Source organism: Mus caroli, unplaced genomic scaffold (assembly GCF_978045245.1).
Source record: "Mus caroli unplaced genomic scaffold, Mus_caroli_1 scaffold_18, whole genome shotgun sequence".
Lineage (NCBI taxonomy): Eukaryota > Metazoa > Chordata > Mammalia > Rodentia > Muridae > Mus > Mus caroli.
The window spans coordinates 39107736-39133387 of NW_028227273.1; the positions used below are offsets into that span (position 1 = coordinate 39107736).

The 25652-nt window shown below is 40.2% G+C and overlaps 1 protein-coding gene across 1 annotated transcript in view; it reads right to left on the reverse strand.

Annotated features, from left to right (window-relative positions):
- The window catches only part of Adgre3 (adhesion G protein-coupled receptor E3), a 108532-nt gene that overhangs the window by 76481 nt on the left and 6399 nt on the right, over nt 1–25652 (reverse strand). Inside the window, exons 2-4 of the mRNA XM_021149445.2 lie at nt 21469–21559; nt 3738–3788; nt 2797–2919 (exon numbers count right to left, since the gene is read on the reverse strand). Coding sequence (XP_021005104.1) covers nt 2797–2919; nt 3738–3788; nt 21469–21523 — 229 coding nt within the window. The 5' untranslated portion in view covers nt 21524–21559. The remainder of the gene's footprint in view (nt 1–2796; nt 2920–3737; nt 3789–21468; nt 21560–25652) is intronic.

Genomic DNA, 25652 nt, shown 5'->3' on the forward strand with positions numbered 1-25652 from the left:
TCCCTAATCTAAAGAAGGAGATGCTGATAAAAGTACAAGAAGCCTACAGAGCATCAAATATATTGGACCAAAAAGTTCTTCCCATCATTTAATAATCCAAATACCAAATGCACAACTAAAAGAATATTAAAAGCAGTAAGGGAAAGGTCAAGTAACACATGGAGGCAGAACTATCATAATTACACCAGATTCTCAACAGACACTCTAAAAGCCTGAAGATCTTGGGCAGTTGTCATACAGACCCTAAGAGAAAAAAAAATGCCAGCCCAGGCTAATATACCCAGCAAAATTCTCAGTTGTCATAGATGGAGTAACTAAGATATTTCACAACAAAACCAAATTTAAATAATATATTTCTACTAATCCAGCCCTACAGAGGATAATAGAACGAAAACTCCAACACAAGGATGAAAACTACACCCAAGAAAAAACAAATACTTAATCTTCTCACAACAACCCCCCCCCAAAAGTTAGCCACACAAACATGATTACACCTCTAACAACAAAAATAACAGGATGCAACAATCATTGGTTCTTAATATCACTTAACATAAATGGAATCAGTTCCCCAATAAAAAAGACTTAGACTAACAGAGTGGATATGTAAACAGGACACAGCATTTTGCTGCATGCAAGAAATACACCTCAGTGACAAATAGAGTTAGTACCTCAAAGTAAAAGGCTGGAAAAAATTTCCAAGCAAATGGTCCCAAGAAACAAGCTGGAGTAGCCATTCTAATGTCCAATAAAAGTTCAACAAAAAGCTATCAAAAACAATGGAGATGGACACTTCATACACATCAAAGGAAAAATCCAGAAAGATGTACTCTCAATTCTGTACATCTATGCCCCAAATGTAAAGGCACCCATATTTGTAAAAGAAATATTACTAAAGCTCAAATCACACACTGAAGCTCACACAATAATAGTGGGAGACTTCAACACCCCATTCTCTTGAATGGACAGATCATTTAAACAATAACTCAACAGTGACACAATAAAACTAACAGAAGTTATGAACCAAATGGATTTAACAGATATCTGTAGAACATTTCACCCTAAAACAAAAGAATATACTTCTTCTCAGTACCTCATGGTACCTATGGGAACACCCTCATAGGAGCAGGAGAGGGAGGGTGGGATAGGGGGTTTCCAGGAAGGAGGGAAACCAGGAAAGGGGATACCATTTGAAATGTAAATAAAGAAAATATCCAAACAACAACAACAAAAACAAAAACAAAAAAAAATTCATTCCCTTCCCTTTATCTCACTGTACATATGCCTCTGGTCCAAATAACTGTTTCAGAACACAAGAAACTGAAAATCTCAGCAGGTTCTCTTGGGTTCCTGATATTTACCCTAATAATAGGATCAATCCTCTCAACATCCATTTTTCTATGTGAAAGACCAGAGATGAAGTTTAAGAGAAGGTACTGTATGGTGATTGCATTTTTGGTTTGAATATAGATGCCATTTGGAATAAATTTGTGATTATCAGTTTTAAACATGACAGAACATCGGATGGCCTAGAAAGGGAGTTTCAATAAGAAATATTCTGGATTGATCAGTTGGCTTGGAAGCATGCTTGTGAGGAATTCCTTTTAATGAATTAATTGATTTGTAATGTCTTCCCACCCTGAATGTGAAAAGACAATTTCTTGATTTGGATCCAAGACTGAGGGAGGACAGAAACGCCTCATATCTCACATACATTCATACGTTCTGTCTCTATTCAGGATTCCAGATGTAAATATATACTTAAAATGTCAGCCACCATGATTTCCTACAGTAATAGAATGTAATCCTGTATCGTGAGCCACAAAAATCATTTGCTCTCCTAAGTTGCTTGTTTCAGGGTATTTTGTCACAAAATACACGAAACTAATAAAGGGGCCTACAAATCAAAGATTCCTTGAGCTAAAGAACCACAAACTCCCTGTCTCCCCAAAGAATATAACACAAATGCATTTGGTCAACACCTTTACCTTGTAACCTTGTCAGTGATTCTTATATAGATCTTTGAGATCTACATGACATATCAATGTTTGATTAGGCGGTGTAAGGATTCTCTGTAATGATTGAACTAAACCTTTTTGTTATTTAGTTTTTTTTTTTCTTTCTCTACTTGGCACAAGGAAGGGACATTTTAAAATCAGGACCTTAATTGAAGAAAAAAATGCTGTCATAAGACTGTTTTATTGTTGTGAAGAGACACTGCAATAAATAACATCTATAAAAGAAGGCATTTAGTTGGGGGTTTATTATGGCATGAAGAAGGACAACATATTTTTATGAACTGTGATGGGGCAGTATTTGAGATATTATATATTACCTGATTTACAGGCAGAAAGTAAAGAAGTATCTAATTGAGAGTGGCATGGATTTTTAAAATGTCAAGGTCCACCTATGGTTATAAGTCTTTCAACAAGTCCAGACCTTCTAATCCTTCCTAAACAATTACACCAACTTATAGCCAAGCAGTTAAATATATGACCCTATGTAGCTCATTCTCCTTCAAATCACTATTTTGAAATAACCATGAAGAGATAGCAAGTAAGTGAAACTTCTCCATGGTCTCTGGTTCATTCTCTTTCTCCAGTTTCTTGTTGTTGTTTTGGTTTTTGGTGTTTGTTTTTTTGTTTGTTTTGTTTTGTTTTTACCATGAGTCCATTCCCTATATTTCCTCTGTAATAGAATTTTACCTTGAAGTGTAGGATGAAAGGGACCATTTCCTCCCCAGATTACTCATGGTATTAATCACAACAACAGAAAACATATGAAGATAGACTACTTTACCTTGACATTTCTCATGGGGCTCAATAATTCTTCTATTCTCAGAGCCCATCCAGAATCCTTCTTTACAGACACAGTGGGTGCTGTTGAAGCAGCTGGCATTTTCATTGCACTCAGGACAGGAAGCTGCAAGAAACACAAAATTCACTGATGCATTTTTTCATGCCCTTTGAATCATATCATTTTATAACTACTCCAATGTTGAATATAGATGTTCAGAAGGACTTTCTGTATACATTTTACCATAAATATCTATTTTTAAAAATGGTCAAATTTCAATTGGGAGACCTTATGAGACCTCCTTTTCTGGGAGATTTTTTTTCTGGCCAAACCATCATTAATTACTAGAGGACAAGTTAGTAGTGCCTATTCATAAAGAATGGCTCATTAAGTCAATGACTGACAGAATCTCTCTCTCTCTCTCTCTCTCTCTCTCTCTCTCTCTCTCTCTCTCTCTCTCTCTCTATGTGTATGTATACATACACTCAGCTTCAAGAGCTGCAGAGATGCATTATTTATAAATGTATGTATGTTTTTATGTAAGTTTGAGGTGTAAGTATGATGACCTGAGTTTGAAGTATGCATCACCATATCATCAATGATACAGGCAGGAGGAAAGTCCAGAGGAAGCATCTGCCATTCCTGTGACTTGGACCCAATTCCTTTTTGGGGAAATCAAAAACCATGTGTGAATTTTGTCTTCTTTATTCTTCATGGTGATATCTTAAGCACCAAATGGGATCACATGTGTAATTTCTCAGCTAAGTTATGTAAATAATAATGGTGAGGATGAAGATACTAAAAATAGGGCAATGTTACTTAAGGTATTAAAAATATAAAATTCATAAATAATTTCATACTTAACAGTGAACATTTCCCTTACAGGGAGCAGTATTTCATACCCCACTATCTTTTCCCCTGGCTTTAACCATGAAGAGACTCACCTGAAATATTCATCATTTGTAATATTGACCAGATAAGCAGCATGCCAGGAACTGAAAGAGAAAGAGAAGGAAATATTCTGGTTGGGGTCTTTAGAGGTCTAGCTCTGCTAAGGAGTTGTATAGGCTTTGTCCACCCTATAAATACAACTTTTATAGCTATAAATATTAGTGTGCTACCACTTTCATTTTGTCTTGTGTGGAGCGTGAAGATACTGAAGAGTGAAACATACATAATATTGTACCTGTGAGCCTACCAGTAAACGCCACTGTACCTCCCGGGTTTTCACACAGAAGCCACACTCACAATCTCTGTTCTATTTTCAACGGCCCCCTTTACCAGCTCTGACCCCTAAACCCACCATGGGTATTATTATAAATGCAAGCACTATATGAAGAAAAGCACAATGCACAGAGAATGCAAATATTGGGTGACTTTTTTGATTGTTTCTGTTTTTATTATTCCCAGAAAGAAGTAAACTCATGGATTTATTGTCATCTCAACACAAATCTGACATTGCTTGGAAAAGGGAATCTTTACTGAAGACTTTCTCTATCATATTGGCCTGTATGCCAACACTGTGGGACGTTTGCTTGATTAGTGATGAATGTGAGAGGGCCTGGGCACTTTGAGCAGTGTCACCTCTGGGTAGTTAGTCCAGGGCTATATAAGAAAGCAGGCAGAGAAAGCCATGGAAAGCAAGCTAATAAACATCACTCTTCATGGACTCTGATGTATTTCATGCTTTAAGTTATTCTTCCAAATTCTTTTTATCATGGGATATATTATAAAATGCCAAAACCTTTTTCCTCTCCAAGTTGCTTTTGGTCATGATATTTATTTCTTATTGTATCCACAGACAGCAAAGTTGGACAAGACTCTTAATAACAATTCAAAGAAATGATTTTACATAGTCTACTGTGGTGAACCAATGAGTTTAATTGAGATATTACATTTTCTATGTCTGCTCAAAACACTGGGCCATATATAAAAACTACGAGCCATAAAAAAAGGATTAGACTACAAAGAAAGAGAACTTCTGTCCAATTTCTCTTATGAATATTGATTCAAAAATAATCAATAAAATTCTCACAAACTGAATCCAAGAACACATCAAAACAATCATTCACCATGATCAAGTAGGCTTCATCCCAGGGATACATGGATGATCCAATATACAGAAATCCATCAATGTAATCCACTATATAAACAAACTCAAAGAATAAAAAATCTATATGATCATCTCATTAGATGCTGAGAAAGCATTTGACAAAATTTAACACCCCTTCATGTAAATGTCTTGGAAAGATCAGGAATTCAAGGCCCATACCTAAATATAGTAAAAGCAATATACAGCAAACCAGTAGCCAACATCAAACTTAATGGAGAGAAACTTGAAGCAATTCCACTAAAATAAGGACTAGACAAATCTGCCCACTCTCTCACTACCTATTCAATATAGTACTTGAAATCCTAGCCAGAGCAATTAGACAACAAACAGAGGTCAAAGGGATATAAATTTGAAAGGAAGAAGTCAAAATATCACTATTTGCAGGTGATATGATAGTATACTTAAGTGACCCCAAAAATTCCACCAGAGAACTCCTAAAGCTCTTAGACAACTTCAGCTAAGTGGCTGGATAGAAAATAAACTTAAATCAGTAGCCTTACTCTACTCAAAGAATGAAAAGGCTGAGAAAGATATTAGGGAAGTAACACACTTCACAGTAGTCACAAATAACATAAAATACCTTGGTGTGACACTAACCAAGCAAGTGAAAGATCTGTTTTTGTTTTGTTTTGTTTTGTTTTGTTTTGTTTTGTTTTGTTTTGTTTTGTTTTGCTTTGGTTTGGTTTGGTTTAGTTTGGTTTTTCGAGACAGGGTTTCTCTATATAGCTCTGGCTGTCCTGGAACTCACTCTGTAAACCAGGCTGGCCTCGGACTCAGAAATCCGCCTATCTCTGCCTCCCAAGTGCTGGGGTTAAAGGTGTGCATCACCACTGCCTGGCCAAGTGAAAGATCTGTATGACAAGAACTTCAAGTCCATGAAGAAAGAAATTGAAGATCTCAGAAGATGGAAAAATCTCCCATGCTCATGAATTGGCAGGATCAATATAGTAAAAATGGCCATCTTGCCAAAAGCAATCTACAGATTCAATGCAATTCCTCTCAAAATTCCCATACAATTCTTCATAGAGTTAGAAAGAGTAATTTGCAAATTCATTTGGAATAACAAAAACCCAGAATAGCAAAAACTATTCTCAACAATAAAAAAGCTTCTGGGAAAATCACCATCTCTGACTTCAAGCTGTAATACAGAGCAATAGTGATAAAAACTGCATGGTATTGGTACACTGACAGGCAGGTAGATCAATGGAATGGAATTAAAAATCCACAACTGAGCCCATACACCTATGGTCATTTGATCCTTTTTTTTTAAGTTGAATTTTTTATTAGGTATTTTCATTTACATTTCCAGTGCTATACCAAAAGTCCTCCATACCCTCCATCCCCACTCCCCTCCCCACCCACTCCCACTTCTTGGCCCTGGCGTTCCCCTGTACTGAGGCATATAAAGTTTGCACAACCAATGGGCCTCTATTTTCACTGATGGCCGACTAGGCCATCTTCTGATACATATGCAGCTAGAGACACGAGCTCCAGGGGGTACTGGTTAGTTCATATTGTTGTTCCACCTATAGGGTTGCAGATCCCTTTAGCTCCTTGGGTACTTTCTCTAGCTCCTCCATTGGGGACCCTGTGATCCATCCAATAGCTGACTGTGAGCATCCACTTCTGTGTTTGCTAGGCCCTGGCATAGTCTCACAAGAGACAGCTATAACAGGGTCCTTTCAGCAAAATCTTGCTAGTGTATGCAATGGTGTCAGCGTTTGGAGGCTGATTATGGGATGGATCCCCTGATATGGCAGTCTCTAGATGGTCCATCCTTTCATCTCAGCTCCAAACTTTGTCTCTGTAACTCCTTCCATGGGTGTTTTGTTCCCAATTCTAAGAAGGGGCAAAGTATCCACACTTTGGTCTTCATTCTTCTTGAGTTTCATGTGTTTCACAAATTGTATCTTATATCTTGGGTATTCTAAGTATCTGGGCTAATATCCACTTATCAGTGAGTACATATCATGTGAGTTCTTTTGTAATTGGGTTACCTTACTCAGGATGAGTAGCTAAAACCATAAAGTGGAAAAAAGACAGCATTTTCAACAAATGGTGCTGGTTTAACCGGTGGTCAACATGTAGAAGAATGCACATCAATCCATTCTTATTTATTTTAGATTTTGGAGTTTCTATATATTTAATAGTCATATTATATTGAAATTGGAAGATATGATTCAAAACATGCTGAGAACTATCTATGTATTGTCTTTAACTGTTAATTATTTTTTTAGGCATCCAGTTTGTTAAGAAGCTATATCCATGAAGTTGCATCATTGATCCATTTTTATTTCCTTGTACAAACTCAAGTCCAATTGGATCAAGGAACTCCACATAAAACCAGATACACTGAATCTAATAGAAGAGAAAGTGGGGCAAAGCCTCAAACACATGGGCACAGGGGAAAATTTCCTGAACAGAACACTAATGGCTTATGTTCTAAGATCAACCATTGAGAAATGGGACCTCATAAAATTTCAAAACTTCTGTAAGGCAAAGGACACTGTCAATAGGACAAAATGGCAACCAACAGATTGAGGAAAGATCTTTATGAATCCTACATCTGATAGAGGGCTAATATTCAATGTATAGAAAGAATTCAAGAAGTAAGATTCCAGAGAATCAAATACCCCTATTAAAAATGGGGGAGAGAGCTAAACAAAGAATTCTCAATTGAGGAAACTCAAATGGTCAAGAAGCACCTAAAGAAATGTTCAACATCCTTAGTCATTAGGGAAATGCAAATCAAACACCCCTGAGATTCTACATCACACCAGTCAGAATGACTAAGATAAAAAACTCAGGTTACAGCAGATGCTGACAAGGATGTGGAGAAAGTAGAACACTTATCCATTGTTGGTGGATGGCAAGCTGGTATAACTACTCTCAAAATCAGTATGGTGGTTCCTCAGAAAATTGGAAATAGTATTACCTGAGGACCTAGCTATAGCACTACTGGGCATATACCCAAAAGATGTTCTAACGTATAACAAGGACACATGCTCCACTATGTACCTAGCAGTCTCATTTTTAATAGTCTTAAGATGGAAAGAACCCAGATGTCCTTCAATAGAGAAATGGATACAGAAAATGTGATACATTTATACAGTGGACTACTACTCAGCTATTAGAAACAATGATTTTATGAAATCCTTAGGCAAATGGATGGACCAAGAAAGTATCATCCTGAATAAAGTAACCTGGTCACAAAAGAGCACACATGGTATGCATTCATTGATAAGTGGATATTAGCCCTAAAGCTCAGAATATCCAAGATATAATTTACAAACCATATGAAGCTCAAGAAGGAAGACCAAAATGTGTATACTTCAGTTCTTCTTAGAAAGGGGAACAAAATCCTCATGGGAAGTAGAGGGTTAGAGAACTTGGGAATAAGAAAGGAGGGGGAGATGCAAAAAAGGGGGGCAGGATCAGGTATGAGAGAAGACAGGGACGATATACAGAGGCTCAGGAATTTAAACAAAATCGTGTGGAAATGTGGGATGGGGAACTGGGGATAGGCACCAGTAAGTCTCAGATGTCGGGAAAGCAAAAGGCTCCCAGGATACAACAGGGATAAGATTAGCTAAAATGCCCAACAAAGGGGAGGGAGAACCTGAAAAATGGTTGAATCTCATTCTGAGGGGAGAAGCCTGATGTCTGAAATTGTTGGAGACAAGAAATTGGGTGAGAGAGTATGTGGAGAAGGAAAACAGGGGCAGTGATTAGGTATGGGAAGAGGGGGAGATGAAGCTGGGAAAAAGAGAAAAGAAATTGTTGGGGGGGGTCATCTTTGGGACAATCTGGAGAGTTGGTTCAGGAGAACTCCTCAGAGGTTATAGGTTAATCCTAGCTGAGACAATTGGCCAAGCCCTATAGCCAGACATGGCTTCTAGGATACAAAGGGGGATGCAAACCTACCCACAAAATCATAATTTTCCCTTACTACAGTATGTACCAGGATCAAGATGGAGCATCGATTGAATAATAGATAAACTAATCACTGGCTAAAATTGAGACCCATCCATTGGAACAGAGCCAATCCCTGAAACAATGATACTCTGCAATGCTTGCAGACAGAACCTTAGCATAACTGTCTTTGAGAGCCTTCATCTAACAGATGAGGAAAACAGATGCAAAGACCACAGCCATAAAATGAGAAAGAGCTTGAGGAATCTTGTTGAAGAGTGTAGGGAAGGATTGAAGGAATCAGAGGTTTCAAGGAAACCACAAGAAGACCTACAGAGAAAACTAACCTGTGCCAATGAACAACCAACCAAAGAGCATGCCTCAGATGGACCTAGAAACCCCACATGTACATAATAGACATGTAACTTAGTCTTCCTGTGAATTCCTTTAAAGCTAGATGCTTTCTCCCTAGTGGAGTTGCTTTGTCTGGCCTCAGTGGAAGAGGGTGCACTTATTCCTGCTGCAACTTAATGTGCCAGGGCAAGTTGGTATACATTGGAGAGCCTACTGTTCTATTACAATAAAGGGAAGAGGAAAATAGAGAGGTGAATGTGAGAGTAGATAGAAATTAGAGGAGAGGAGTTAGGTAGCTGTGATTAAGATGTAAATTGAATAAATTAATTAATGAAAAATATTCATAATAACATCTCTGATCTCTTCTGTCACTTTGTATAAAACAAAACATTGTAAGTGCATCAATGAGAGAACAAAGGGTCCAAAGTGAGTATACAAGGAAGATACAAAGTAAATACATTAAAAAAAAACAAACAAACAAACCTATGGTGTGCAATTTATCATGTTTTTTTCCATCTCAGTTTTTTATGCCAGGCCCAAGAACTGTTTGCATAGTTTATTAGTTCAACACTGAAGTTTCTTTCGTTATTGTTGTTTTTTATTTTATTCAGAAAGTTGTATGGCAGTTGCCTTCTAGTCACAAGCCTTGAGGGACTAATTGAAGGTCAACCCCGACAAGCCAGAAAATAAACCTCTTGGTGTCTCACTTGGGGGCGTTTCAAAGTAAGTACCACTGACTGAGGGTCAAGGTTTTACATTTGGGAGCTCGTACCAGGATTCAAGGAGATACCCCTAGCAACCATCAACTAGACTGCTCAGAGGGGACAAAGTCGGAGCTCAGAAATGGCAACAGGCGCCTACTCATAAGTTTTTGTCTCTCTGTCCCTTCTACAGTGGATCTGTTACTGATGGACCCTCCACTCCCTTACCCCCTACCATGGTCCGGGTTCCCACTGCCCCTCCTCAAGGATCTCCCTTGAGCCCTCGTCCAGCGTCCCTTTACCCTCCCCTTCCTCTGGTCCCATCAAAGGGGGAGGGTGGGGAGGGACCCTTGGAATCAGGACCAGCCATGGGGACATGGAGCAAAAGGGCCACTTCACCCGATACGACAGTGGCCCTCCCCTTTTCAAGACTATGGGCCCATAGATGAGAGAAATCAGGCTATGCTGATTGGCCGTTCTCATCTGCTGACCTATACAATTGGAAGCCTCAGCTTTCTCAGATAATACCAAGGGTTGGATTAATCTGAGACTGTCCTGCTTACCCATCAGCCCCTGGGATAACATACAACAGCTTATGAGGGTCCTCTTCACCACTGAGGAGAGAGAAAACATCCTCACTGAGGCCCAAAAGAATGTGCCCTTGGACACAGGGTTTGGCTTGGAAAACCCAGCAGTCATTGACGTAGGATTCCCTTTAACCTGACCTGATAGGGACTTTAATTCAGCCAAAGGTAAGGAGCACCTTAAGGTCTACCACCAGGCTCTGTTGGCAGGTCTCAAGGCAGTTGCCTAGTGGCCCAAAAATTTGACCAAGGTATATGAGGTTAGACAGGGTTAGATGAGTCGCCTGCAGCCTTTCTAGAGCAGCTCATGGAGGCATTCCACTAATGCACACCCTATGACCCCAGCAGCGAGGAGCACAAAGCTACTATGACTATGTATTTTATAGACCAGGCTAGTAGAGATATTGGGGAAAAAGCTTCAGAGGCTAGAGGCTGTTGTGGATAGCCCTGGGCTAATTATATTTGATGTCAATTCTACTCTCCTGTGAGTGGCTTTGAACAAGGAATGAGTCAGCACTCAGGTGATTCCCTGTAAACCTGCTTCCCACCTTAATTTGTAAAATAAAGGAGAGCTGATGATTGGGCAGGTAAAAGAGAAAGTGAAGCAGAAGGAGAGGGAGAGAAGGAGAAAGTGGAAGAGGGAGAGGACGTAGAGGAGGAGGAAGGAGGAGAAAAGCGGAGCAGAACCACATGGCCTGGAGAAATTGTAAGTTCTAAGGGGTCTCATAGATGTGGAAGATGGTAGTGTAGTGGTAAATCTGCCCAATCTAGGTGCACAGCATGTAATCATATTAACTTTGTTGTGTTTTCATTGCTGGGGGCATATTTGGGAGGAAATTTACCACAACAGAGATAGTAGAGATTACAGGAAAGAGCTTAACTTCAGAGGCTAGAGGGTATACAGGATATGTTGTTGGGGGATTTAGTGTTGGTCGCTGAGAAAGTCTACCATAACAGGGAGACAGAGGAGGAGAAAGATCAGAGAAAGAGAAAGGAAGAAGATGAAAGGGAGATGAACAAAAGAAAGGAATTTACAGAGAAACTTTGATACAGTAGTTAGTGAAAACAGAGAAGAGAGATTCCAACCAAAGAGAGACAGTAAACACCTTGAAAATGACCAGTGCATATACTTCAAGGAGAGGGGCCACTGGGCCTGAGAGTGCCCCAACAAACAGAAGCTGGGGTCAGGAAATTCCAGGCCTTGAGAAAAGTGCCCCCAAATAGTGACGGTGTTAGCTCTGGAGAAGACAGTGACTAGGGAGGATGGGGTTTGAACCCCCTCCCCAAGCCCAGGTTACCTTGAAAGTGAAAGGGGAAACCCACCCAATTCTTGGTGGATACTGGGGCCCAACACTCGGCTCTCCTCTAAAACTCTGGGCCAGTGTCCAGCAAAAAAATTGTGAGTCCAATAGTTCTAACGGAAGATCCAGCAATACCACTCCTGGGCATATACCCAGAAGATGCTCCAACCTGTAATAAGGACATATGCTCCACTATGTTCATAGCAGCCTCATTTATAATAACAAGAAGCTGGAAAGAACCCAGATGTCCCTTAATAGAGGAATGGATACAGAAAATATGGTACATTTACACAATGGAGTACTACTCAGCTATTAAAAACAATGAATTCATGAAATTCTTAGACAAATGGATGGATCTGGAGGATATCATCCTAAGTGAGGTAACCCAATCACAAAAGAACACACATGATATGCACTCACTGATAAGTGGATATTAGGACAGAAGCTCAGAATACCCAAGACACAATTTGGAAAACACATGAAACTCAAGAAAGAAGACCAAAGTGTGGGCACTTGGATCCTTCTTAGAAGGGGGAACAAAATACCTATGGAAGAAGTTACAGAGACAAAGTTCAGAGCAGAGACTGAAGGCATGACCATCCATAAACTGCTCCACCTGGGGAGCCATCCCATAAACAACCACCAAAACCCAGACACTATTGCAGATGCCAACAAGAGCTTGCTGACAGGAACCTGATATAGCTGTCTCCCGAGAGGCTCTTCCAGTGCCTGACTAATACAGAAGTGGATGCTCACAGTCATCCATTGGACAGAGCACAGAGTCCCCAGTGAAGAAGCTAGAGAAAGTATCCAAGGGTTTGAAGGGGTTTGCAGCCCCCTAGGAGGAACAATAATATATGAACTAACCAGTATCCCCAGAGCTCCCAGGGACTAAACCACCAATCAAAGAAAACATACAGAGAGACTTATGGCTCTAGCTGCATATGTATCTGAGGATGGCCTAGTGGGTCATCAATGGGAGGAGAGACCCTTGGTCCTGTGAAGGATCTATGCCCCAGTATAGGGGAATGCCTGGGCCAATAAGTGTGAGTGGGTGGGTTGGGAAGCAGGGTGAGGGGGGAGGATAGGGGATTTCCAGAGGGGAATCTAGGAAAGGGGATAACATTTGAAATGTAAATAAAGAAAATATCTAATAAAAAAATTGTGGGTCCAAGGGGCCACTGGGACTAAACATTGTTCATGGACTACCCAAAGAGTTGTGGACCTGGGTGTGGGCCAGGTATCCCACTCGTTCATGGTTATTCCTGACTGCCCCTGTTCCTTGTTCAGGAGTGATTTGCTCTTTAAGATGGGGGCTCAGTTCCACTTCCTTCCCAAGGGCCCTCAATTGAGGGGGACTGCTGGAGAACCTGTCCAGGTCCTTACTATTAGGCTGGAGGATGAATACAATTTGTTTGAGATCAAGACCCAAAGGACAGGATATTGCATGGTGGCTGGAAAAGTTCCCTCTTGCTTGGGCTGAAACTGTTGGGCTAGGACATGCATGTCTGCAGGCCCATGTGTATGTGGAACTTAAGACTCAGGCTAATCCCGCCTTGTTGCACCAGTACCCGGTATCTCTGGAGGGACGAGAAGGTATTTTTTTTTCATGTTACATTAATTTTATTTTATTTATTTTTTATTTTTTATTTTTTTATTTTTTATTTTTTAATATTTTTATTACATATTTTCCTCAGTTACATTTCCAATGCTATCCCAAAAGTCCCCCATAGTGCCCCCCACTTCCCTACTCACCCATTCCCATTCTTTTGGCCCTGGCATTCCCCTATATTGGGGCATATAAAGTTTGCAAGTCCAATGGGCCTCTCTTTCCAATGATGGCCGACTAGGCCATCTTTCGATACATATGCAGCTAGAGACAAGAGCTCCGGGGTTCTGGTTAGTACATCATGTTGTTCCGACAATAGGGTTGCAGATCCCTTTAGCTCCTTGGGTACTTTCTCTAGCTTCTCCATTGGGAGCCCGGTGATACATCCAATAGCTGACTGTGAATATCCACTCCTGTGTTTGCTAGGCCCCGGCATCGTCTCACAAGAGACAGCTATATTTGGGTCCTTTCAGCAAAATCTTGCTAGTGTATGCAATGGTGTCAGCGTTTAGAAGCTGCTTATGGGAAGGATCCCTGGATACGGCAGTCTCTAAATGGTCCATCCTTTCATCACAGCTACGAACTTTGTCTCTGTAACTCCTTCCATGGGTGTTTTGTTCCCAATTCTAAGAAGGGGCACAGTGTCCACACTTTGGTCTTCATTCTTCTTGAGTTTCATGCGTTTAGTAAATTGTATCTTATATCTTGGGTATCCTAAGTTTTGGGCTAATATCCACTTATCAGTGAATACATATTGTGTGAGTTCTTTTGTGATTGTGTTAGTTCACTCAGGATGATGCCCTCCAGGTCCATCCATTTGGCTAGGAATTTCATAAATTCATTCTTTTTAATAGCTGAGTAGTACTCCATTGTGTAAATGTACCATAATTTCTGTATCCATTCCTCTGTTGAGGGACATCTGGGTTCTTTCCAGCTTCTGGCTATTATAAATAGGGCTGCTATGAACATAGTGGAGCATGTGTCCTTTTTACCGGTTGGGACATCTTCTGGATATATGCCCAGGAGAGGTATTGCTGGATCCTCCGGTAGTACTATGTCCAATTTTCTGAGGAACTGCCAGACTGATTTCCAGAGTGGTTGTACAAGCTTGCAATCCCACCAACAATGGAGGAGTGTTCCTCTTTCTCCATATCCTCGCCAGCATCTGCTGTCACCTGAATTTTTGATCTTAGCCATTCTGACTGGTGTGAGGTGGAATCTCAGGGTTGTTTTGATTTGCATTTCCCTGATGATTAAGGATGTTGAACATTTTTTCAGGTGCTTCTCTGCCATTCGGTATTCCTCAAGTGAGAATTCTTTGTTCAGTTCTGAGCCCCATTTTTTAATGGGGTTATTTGACTTTCTGGAGTCCACCTTCTTGAGTTCTTTATATATATTGGATATTAGTCCCTTATCTGATTTAGGATAGGTGAAGATCCTTTCCCAATCTGTTGGTGGTTTTTTTGTCTTATTGATGGTGTCTTTAGCCTTGCAGAAGCTTTGCAGTTTCATGAGGTCCCACTTGTCAATTCTCGATCTTACAGCACAAGCCATTACTGTTCTATTCAAGAATTTTTCCCCTGTGCCCATATCTTCAAGGCTTTTCCCCACTTTCTCCTCTATAAGTTTCAGTGTCTCTGGTTTTATGTGAAGTTCCTTGGTCCACTTAGACTCGACCTTAGTACAAGGAGATAGGAATGGATCGATTCGCATTCTTCTACATGTTAACAACCAGTTATGCCAGCACCATTTGTTGAAAATGCTGTCTTTCTTCCACTGGATGTTTTTAGCTCCCTTGTCGAAGATCAAGTGACCTTAGGTGTGTGGGTTCATTTCTGGGTCTTCAATTCTATTCCATTGGTCTATTTGTCTGTCACTATACCAGTACCGTGCAGTTTTTTATCACAATTGCTCTGTAGTAAAGCTTTAGGTCCGGCATGGTGATTCCACCAGAGGTTCTTTTATCCTTGAGAAGAGTTTTTGCTATCCTAGGTTTTTTGTTATTCCAGATGAATTTTCAGATTGCACTTTCTAATTCGTTGAAGAATTGATTTGGAATTTTGATGGGGATTGCATTGAGTCTGTAGATTGCTTTTGGCAAGATAACCATTTTTACAATGTTGATCCTGCCAATCCATGAGCATGGGAGATCTTTCCATCTTCTGAGATCTTCTATAATTTTTTTCTTCAGAGACTTGAAGTTTTTATTATACAGACCTTTCACTTCCTTAGTTAGAGTCATGCCAAGATATTTTATATTATTTGTGACTATTGAGAAGGGTGTTGTTTCCCTAATTTCTTTCTCAGCCTGTTTATTCTTTGTGTAGAGAAAGGCCATTGATTTGTTTGAGTTAATTTTATATCCAGTTACTTCACCGAAGCTGTTTAATAGGCTTAGGAGTTCTCTGGTGGAATTTTTAGGGTCACTTATATATACTATCATATCATCTGCAAAAAGTGATATTTTGACTTCATCTTTTCCAATTTGTATCCCTTTGATCTCCTTTTGTTGTCGAATTGCTCTGGCTAGGACTTCAAGTACAATGTTGAATAGGTATGGAGAAAGTGGACAGCCTTGTCTAGTCCCTGATTTTAGAGGGATTGCTTCAAGCTTCTCACCATTTACTTTGATGTTGGCTACTGGTTTGCTGTAGATTGCTTTTATCATGTTTAGGTATGGGCCTTGAATTCCTGATCTTTCCAAGACTTTTATCATGAATGGGTGTTGGATCTACTCAAATACTTTTTCCGCATCTAACGAGATGACCATGTGGTTTTTGTCTTTGAGTTTGTTTATATACTGGATTACGTTGATGGATTTCCATATATTGAACCATCCCTGCATCCCTGGGATGAAACCTACTTGGTCAGGATGGATGATTGTTTTGATGTGTTCTTGGATTCGGTTAGCAAGAACTTTATTGAGGATTTTTGCATCAATATTCATAAGGGATATTGGTCTGAAGTTTTCTATCTTTGTTGGGTCTTTTTGTGGTTTAGGTATCAGAGTAATTGTGGCTTCATAGAATGAGTTGGGTAGAGTACCTTCTGTTTCTATTTTGTGGAATAGTTTGTGAAGAACTGGGATTAGATCTTCTTTGAAGGTCTGATAGAACTCTGCACTAAACCCATCTGGTCCTGGGCTTTTTTTAGTTGGGAGACTATTAATGACTGCTTCAATTTCTTTGGGGGATATAGGGCTGTTTAGATCATTAACCTGATCTTGATTCAACTTTGGTACCTGGTATCTGTCTAGGAACTTCTCCATTTCATCCAGGTTCTCCAGTTTTGTTGAGTATAGCCTTTGGTAGAAGGATCTGATGGTGTTTTGGATGTCTTCAGGATCTGTTGTTATGTCTCCTTTTTCATTTCTGATTTTGTTAATTAGGATGCTTTCCCTGTGCCCTCTAGTGAGTCTGGCTAAGGGTTTATCTATCTTGTTGATTTTCTCAAAGAACCAGCTCCTTGATTGGTTGATTCTTTGAATAGTTCTTCTTGTTTCCACTTGGTTGATTTCGCCCCTGAGTTTGATTATTTCCTGCCGTCTACTCCTCTTGGGTGAATTTGCTTCCTTTTGTTCTAGTGCTTTTAGGTGTGTTGTCAAGCTGCTAATGTGTGCTGTCTCTAGTTTCCTTTTGGAGGCACTCAGAGCTATGAGTTTTCCTCTTAGAAATGCTTTCATTGCGTCCCATAAGTTTGGGTATGTTGTGGCTTCATTTTCATTGAACTCTAAAAAGTCCTTAATTTCTTTCTTTATTCCTTCCTTGACCAAGGTATCATTGAGAAGAGTGTTGTTCAGTTTCCACGTGAAGGTTGGCTTTCTATTATTTATTTTGTTATTGAAGATAAGCCTTAGTCCATGGTGATCTGATAGGATGCATGGGACAATTTCAATATTTTTGAATCTGTTGAGGCCTGTTTTGTGACCAATTATGTGGTCAATTTTGGAGAAGGTACCATGAGGTTCTGAAAAGAAGGTATATCCTTTTGTTTTAGGATAGAATGTTCTGTAGATATCTGCCAGATCCATTTGATTCATAATTTCTGTTAGTTTCACTGTGTCCCTGTTTAGTTTCTGTTTCCATGATCTGTCCATTGGTGAAAGTGGTGTGTTGAAGTCTCCCACTATTATTGTATGAGGTGCAATGTGTGCTTTGAGATTTACTAAAGTTTCTTTAATGAATGTGGCTGCCTTTGTATTTGGAGCATAGATATTCAGGATTGATAGTTCCTCTTGGAGGATTTTACCTTTGATGAGTATGAAGTGTCCCTCCCTGTCTTTTTTAATGACTTTGGGTTGGAAGTCAATCTTATCAGATATTAGAATGGCTACTCCAGCTTGTTTCTTCCTACCATTTGCTTGGAAAATTGTTTTCCAGCCTTTCATTCTGAGGTAGTGTCTATCTTTTTCTCTGAGATGAGTTTCCTGTAAGCAGCAAAATGTTGGGTCTTGTTTGTGTAGCCAGTTTGTTAGTCTATGTCTTTTTATCGGGGAGTTGAGTCCATTGATATTAAGAGATATTAAGGAAAAGTAATTGTTGTTTCCTGTTATTTTTGTTGTTAAAGTTGGCATTCTGTTCTGTGGCTGTCTTCTTTTAGGTTTGTTGAGGGATTACCTTCTTGTTTCTAGGGCGTGGTTCCTGTCCTTGTATTGGTTTTTTTCTGTTATTATCCTTTGAAGGGCTGGATTCGTGGAGAGATAATGTGTGAATTTGGTTTTGTCGTGGAATACTTTGGTTTCTCCATCTATGTTAATTGAGAGTTTGGCTGGGTATAGTAGCCTGGGCTGGAGTTTGTGTTCTTTTAGTGTCTGTATAACATCCGCCCAGGATCTTCTGGCTTTCATAGTCTCTGGTGAGAAATCTGGTGTAATTCTGATAGGCTTGCCTTTATATGTTACTTGGCCTTTTTCTCTTACTGCTTTTAGTATTCTGTCTTTATTTTGAGCATTTGTTGTTCTGATTATTATGTGTCGGGAGGTATTTCTTTTCTGGTCCAGTCTATTTGGAGTTCTGTAGGCTTCTTGTATGTTCATGGGCATCTCTTTCTTTAGATTTGGGAAGTTTTCTTCTATAATTTTGTTGAAGATGTTTGCTGGTCCTTTGAGTTGAAAATCTTCATTCTCATCCGCTCCTATCATCCGTAGGTTTGGTCTTCTCATTGTGTCCTGTATTTCTTGGATGTTTTGAGTTAGGATCTTTTTGCATTTTCCATTTTCCTTGATTGTTGTGCCGATGTTCTCTATGGAATCTTCTGCACCTGAGATTCTCTCTTCCATCTCTTGTATTCTGTTGCTGATGCTGGTATCTATGGTTCCAGATTTCTTTCCTAGGGTTTCTATCTCCAGTGTTGCCTCATTTTGGGTTTTCTTTATTGTGCCTACTTCCCTTTTTAGGTCTAGTATGGTTTTGTTCAATTCCATCATCTGTTTGGATGTGTTTTCCTGTTTTTCTGTAAGGACTTCTACCCGTTTGATTATGTTATCCTGTTTTTCTTTAAGGATTTGTAACTGTTTAGCAGTGTTCTCCTGCAATTCTTTAAGGGATTTTTGTGCTTCCTCTTTACTGTCTTCTACCTGTTTACCAGTGTTCCTTTGTATTTCTTTAAGTGTGTTATTAAAGTCCTTCTTGAAGTCCTCTACCATCATCAGGAGATATGCTTTTAGATCCGTGTCTAGCTTTTCCAGTGTGTTGGGGTGCCCTGGACTGGGCGAAGTGGGAGTGCTGGGTTCTGATGATGGTGAGTGGTCTTGGTTTCTGTTAGTAAGATTATTACGTTTACCTTTCGCCATCTGGTAATCTCTGGGGTTAGTTGTTGTCGTTGTTACTGTTTAAAGATTGGAAGTCTTAAGATCCTGTGGCGGGTGTTGTGGGTAGCTGGCGAGTGTCAGCCGACCCTGCGCCCTAGCTACCCCAGCGCTTTTCTGACCAGAGAGGCTTGTGGCCCTACTGAGGCCGGATTTCTGCCTCCCTAACCAAAGCAGTCTCAGGTCCCGCGTGATTGGACTGGAGCAGAAGCTGTGTTCCACTCACCAGCAGTCTCAAAATCCTGTGGCGGGGGTCGTGGGTAGCTGGCGGGTGTCAGCCGACCCTGCGCTCTAGCTACCCCAGTGCTGGTCCGGCCGGAAGAGGGCTGTGGTCCTCGAGAAGGTATTAAACCTCACATTGACAGGCTTCTACAACTAGGGGTCCTGTGCAAGTACTGCTCTGTTTGAAACACATCCCCTTTGCCTGTAAAGAAGCCTGGTACTCAGGAATATCACCACATGCAAGATCTGAGAGATGGGAACAGCTTCTTGGTTGATGGCCAAGAGAAGGCTAGAGCTTTGGTGGTACAGCAGGTACACCTTTGAGATTGCACAGGACCATTTATCAACAACAGTGACTGCTAACATTGGAAGGCAAGATCATCAATAACAAACCAGAGATAGTTGCCCTACTACAGACCCTTTTGAAACCAGCAAAAGTGAATATTATCCATTGCCCTGGGCACCAGAAGGGTGAGGACCCCATGGCTAGTGGGAACCGCCTGGCAGACTGGGTGTCAAAGGAAGTAGAGATGAAAGAAATAAAGACTCTTGACAAATCACCACTCAGGTGAGCCCAGATTGGAACTTGAGAAATGGCTGGCCACCACCTGGGTACCCTAATCATGAGCTTAAGCTGATTAAAGGGTGTCCTACTAACTATTTGGACAAAAGTGGACATTGGATGACACTGAAGGGAAACACCATCCTACCAGAACATCAGGTCCTTGAACTGCTTACACAATTGCACAGATATATCCACCTTGGCAGTAGAAAACTAGAACAGGTGACCAAAGGATCAGGTGTAGTAATTTTAAATTTAGGAAAACTAGCAGACATGATAGCTAGAAATTGTGGTGCTACAACAATGTCATCAATATCAGAACTTCAGGGCCACCATAGATCTGGGCATTAAGAGGATGGAAACATCGATCTTCTACCTACAGGAGTCTCTGGTCTCTGTTGGAAGTAGTCCTACAGAATACAAGAGTGTTAGATTTACTGTTCCTGAAACAAGGAGGATTGTGTGCTGCCCTCAATGAAGAATGTTGCTTTTACATAGACCATTCTAGGGTAGTTAAGGATTCCATGGCCAAGGTGAGAGAAGGCCTAGCCAAGCTGAAGAGAGAAATAGAACAGAGTCAGTGCTGGTTTGAGTCTTGATTTAACTCCTCCCCTTTGTTAACCACCCTCATATCTAACTTGTTAGGACCCCTAATTGTTCTTCTGCTATTGTTGACATTCAGACCCTGCATATTGAACAAGCTTATAGCCTTCATAAAAAAGAGAATAGGAATAGTACAACTGATGGTCCTGCACCAACAATATGAGACCCTGAGGACAGGAACTTGTATAAGAAAAAGGGGGAAATGAGGGACCCTAAGGTTTTTTCCAGTCTTACACCTTCCTTACAGCTTCCCCCTCCAGCCTGGGGTCAAGGCTAGGCCAAGTTCTATTCTCCACCCAGAGAAACTTTCTCGAGTAAAAAATTCTCAGAATAACTGCAGAATGTACTGACTGATAGTCACCTGACCCTCTGGAAAATCCTAAGTAGAGTTCAAATGTGTATCATAAACTCCATGCTTGCTGGCCAGTAGATTTAAAGCTCAATATTCTTAGTCAGTAAGTTTAACCTTGCCAGATGTAACTTGTGCTCCTAAAAAATATTCAAACTGCTTGAAATTGCCATTCGGGGTCACCTTCTAGTCACTCACCTTGAGAGACTAATTGAAGGTCAACTCCAATGTGCTGGAAAATAAACCTCTTGCTTTTGCATAAAGAAGTGTTTTACGGCTTTTTATTTTCAAATAAATCTATGAACTCATGTGACAACTAACTTTGTAAGATGTGAGCTTTTGATGAAATTTTGTTTTGCTTTTGTGGACTATAAGTTTCTATTTTGTCTGGTACCCGCAGGTACTGCACAAAGAATCTCAATCCAAGAAAGGATCTACCGTAAAGTACTGTAAAGTGATAGCACAGTTAAGTGACGCTGTTTCTGTAGAATCTCACAACCTTGAAGAAATGCCACAATAGCAAAGGCATTGGAAGATGAGAGAGTCCTTTTCAACTTACCTGAGGCATGTAGGAGGCACCTGCTTCCCATATCTCTAGTTGCTCCCATCAACATTCTGGGAATTTCTTCAACAGGGCTGGGTGAGACTTCCTGAAAGGAATGAACCAAAAAAAATCTATTGCTGATCAGTAAAATGAAAATACAGATAAATAATGCACAAAATCCATTGACATCTGTCTCTTTCCATCAATAACTACATATGACGTATCTCAAAGAAAATACTTAACAAAGGTGACCAGAGTAACTTCGACTGGAGCATGCATGCTTACTCTTCAATAGACAAACAGGAATTGATCTTCAATGGAGCTTAATTCTGCTGACAGTTTAAATGCAGCTCACACATAGGCAACCCCACAGCAAGACTGTCACTATTGCCTTTCAAATTTCTAGTAACAATCACATTCATTTTGTGATGGACATCTCAATCATATATAAAAGTGCTTTGTTAAATAATGTGAAACAAAGAGCACTTCTTGATTCACAGGAGCATTGTTTTCTATGATTTCACTTAGCTATTTTTTTGTAGGTACCTGGGAATATGAAATATATTATAATGAATTCTAGTCACTATATCATGGCAAAACCTCCTTGTTTAATGTTTGAAATGTTTGAAAGTTAAATTCTTTAAAGGCAATTTCATTTCTGTAATTGTTCTGCCTCAGGATTCACAGTCAACATTCCGGTTTTGCCCTGAATTTTACAATTTCTTTTCTCCAAAATGTTTACAGTCTGAAACTGAGAACTTGGCACTCTGGGAAAGGCTACTTTCTGTGCAAGCACAAGGATCTGAGTTGAAATTATTAACACCTATGTAAAAATGTGGGGACAGCTATACCTATGTGTAACTCCAACACTGAAAATTTTATTAAAAATTCAACTTTCTCATGCTAGACTAAATGGCAAGTTACAGTTTGACTGGGGATCCTGTCATAAAAGAATAAAGTGGTGAGTGAGAAGACACCTAACACCTTCTCTGACTTCTGCTCCTGCATGCATGAATATAAATCATTCTGCATTCAAAAGCGAGAAAGAGAGAGAGAGAGAGAGAGAGAGAGAGAGAGAGAGAGAGAGAGGGGAAGAAGAAGGGGAAGGGGAAGGGGGAGGGGGAGGGGGAAGAAGAAAATGTAAATAAGAAAGAAACCCAGATCTCATAAGATCCGCAAACACACAACTCTTCTCTGTAATTAGGGAGCTGTTTCAAGTTCATGGCTTCTGGGTGAAGGAGAGGCACGTTTCCTTAGAAATGTGGCCACTGCTAGATTGTCTGTGTTTTACTGGATGACTTGATATCCGTGGACATTTAAATATAATTTTGGGTTATAACAGAAGTCGATATAAAGTTGGAGAGGTCCACAAAAGGTAGGTCCTGGAATGGGTTTTTGGAAGGTGAATGTGACCAAAATATATTGCTTGTACAAGTTGTAAATTCCAAAAGAATAAATACAAAAATTAAAAAGTATACCTTTGGTTCCGGTCGGCACCAGCCCCGTCACCTTGGGAGCAAACTTGGTGGACAGTCCCAAGGTCCCCAGAGGACTCTCCACACCGCAGACACTCTAGCATACCCAGGATCTTTGGACCACTGGTGAGTGGAACACAGCATCTGTTCCAAAACAACTGGGAGGGGCTTGTGCCAGCAGGAACAGAGACACAGGAAACCTGCCCGACCAGCTGCTGGGATTTGTTTCAGTCAGGGCCAGCCCCGCACCACCTTAGTGGACCGTCCAATGGTCCCCAGAGGATTCTCCACGCCACAGGCACCCTAGTACACCCAGGATTTTAGGATCACTGAGGAGAGTCAGCCTCAAGAGAGAGCTCTGACCCTGGAACTCAGGTGAGAATGCCATTTTGCATCCCGGGTCTCTCAGAGACCAGTCCTCGAAGGAGAGCACGCAGGCCTCAGAAGCAACAGAGCTTCTTGGACGGGGTCCCTTCCAGTCTTCATCCTCAGCCAGGAGGCAGAGCCTAGACCAGACCAGACCTCTGGGCACCCTGCTGCCAGAGAAGAGTCAGCTTCCAGAGAGGGTTCTGACCACTGGGACTCAGGAGAGAGTTGGACTCCCAGGAGTGCTGACAAAGGCTAACAGAATCACAGGAGGAACAAGCTCCAGCCAGAGACAGCTAGAACATCTACAATCAGAGATTACCAGATGGCTAAAGGCAAACATAAGAATCTGACTTACAGATACCAAGACCACTCCGCATCACCAGAACCCAGTATTCCGCCCATAGCGAGTCCAGAATACCCCAACACCCTAAAAAAGCAATATTCAGATTTAAAATTATATCTTATGATGCTGGTAGAGGATTTTAAGAAGGGCATTAATAACTCACTTGAAGAAATTCAGAAGACTGCTAAAAGGTAGAAGTCCTTAAAGAGGAAATACAAAAATCCGTTAAAGAATTACAGGAAAACACAATAATAATGGGAGACTTCAACACCCCACTCTCATCAATGGACAGATCCTGGAAACAGAAACTAAACAGAGACACATTGAAACTAACAAAAGTTATGAAACAAATGGCTTTAACTGATATCTAGAGAACATTTTACGCTAAAACAAAAGGATATAACTTCTTCTCAGCACCTCATGGTACCTTCTCCAAAATTAACCATATAATTGGTCCCAAAACAGGCCTTAACAGATACAAAAATATTGAAATTATCCAATGCATCCTACCAGCTCACCACGGACTAAAGATGATCTTCAATACCAACATAAATAAAAGAAAGCCAACATTCATGTGGAAGCTGAAAAACACTCTACTCACCGATAACTTGGTCAAGGAAGAAATAAAGAAAGAAATTAAAGACTTTTTAGAGTTTAATGAAAATGAAGCCACAACATACCCAAACTTATGGGACACAATGAAAGCATTCCTAAGAGAAAAACTCATAGCTTTGAGTGCCATCAAAAAGAAACGAGAGAGAGCATACACTAGCAGCTTGACAGCACAACTGAAAGCTCTACAACAAAAGGAAGCAAATTCACCCAAGAGGAGTAGATGACAGGAAATAATCAAACTTAGGGCTGAAATCAACCAAGTGGAAACGAAAAGAACTATACAATGAATCAACCAAACCAGGAGCTGGTTCTTTGAGAAAATCAACAAGATAGATAAGCCCCTAGTCAGACTAACTAAGGCCACAGGGACAGTATCTTCATTAACAAAATCAGAAATGAAAAAGGAGACATAACAACAGAACCTGAGGAAATCCAAAACATCATCAGATCCTTCTACAAAAGGCTATACTCAACAAAACTGGAAAACCTGGATGAAATGGACACTTTTCTAGACAGATACCAGGTACCAAGGTTAAATCAGGATCAGATTAATGATCTAAACAGTTCCATTTTCCCTAAAGAAATAGAAGCAGTCATTAATAGTCTCCCAACCGAAAAAAAAAAGCCCAGAACCAGATGGGTTTAGTGCAGAGCTCTATCAGACCTTCAAAGAAAACCCAATTCCAATTCTCAAACAATTCCACAAAATAGACACAAAAAGTACTCTACCCAATTCATTCTATGAAGCCACAATTCCTCTTATACCTAAACCACATAAAGACCCAACAAAGAAAGAGAACTTCAGACCAATTTCCCTTATGAATATCGATGCCAAAATACTCAATAAAATTCTCACAAACCAAATCCAAGAACACATCAAAATGATCATCCATCATGATCAATTAGGCTTTATTTATCCCAGGGATGCAGGGATGGTTTAATATATGGAAATCCATCAACATAATTCACTATATAAACAAACTCAAAGACAAAAACCACATGATCATCTGGTTAGGAAAGCATTTGACAAAATCCAATACCCATTCATGATAATAGTATTAGAAAGAACAGGAATTCAAAGCCCATCCAAACACAATAAAAGCAATATACAGCAAACCAGTAGCCAACATCAAACTACATGGAGAGAAACTTGAAGCAATCCCACTAAAATCAGGGACCAAACAAGGCTGCCCACTTTCTCCCTACCTATTCAATATAGTACTTGAAATCCTAGCCAGAACAATTAGACAACAAAAGGATATCAAAGGAATACAAATTGGAAAGAAAGAAGTCAAAATATCACTATTTGCAGATGATAGGATAGTAAACTTAAGTGACCTTAAAAATTTCACCAGAGAACTCCTAAACCTGATAAACAGCTTCAGTGAAGTATCTGG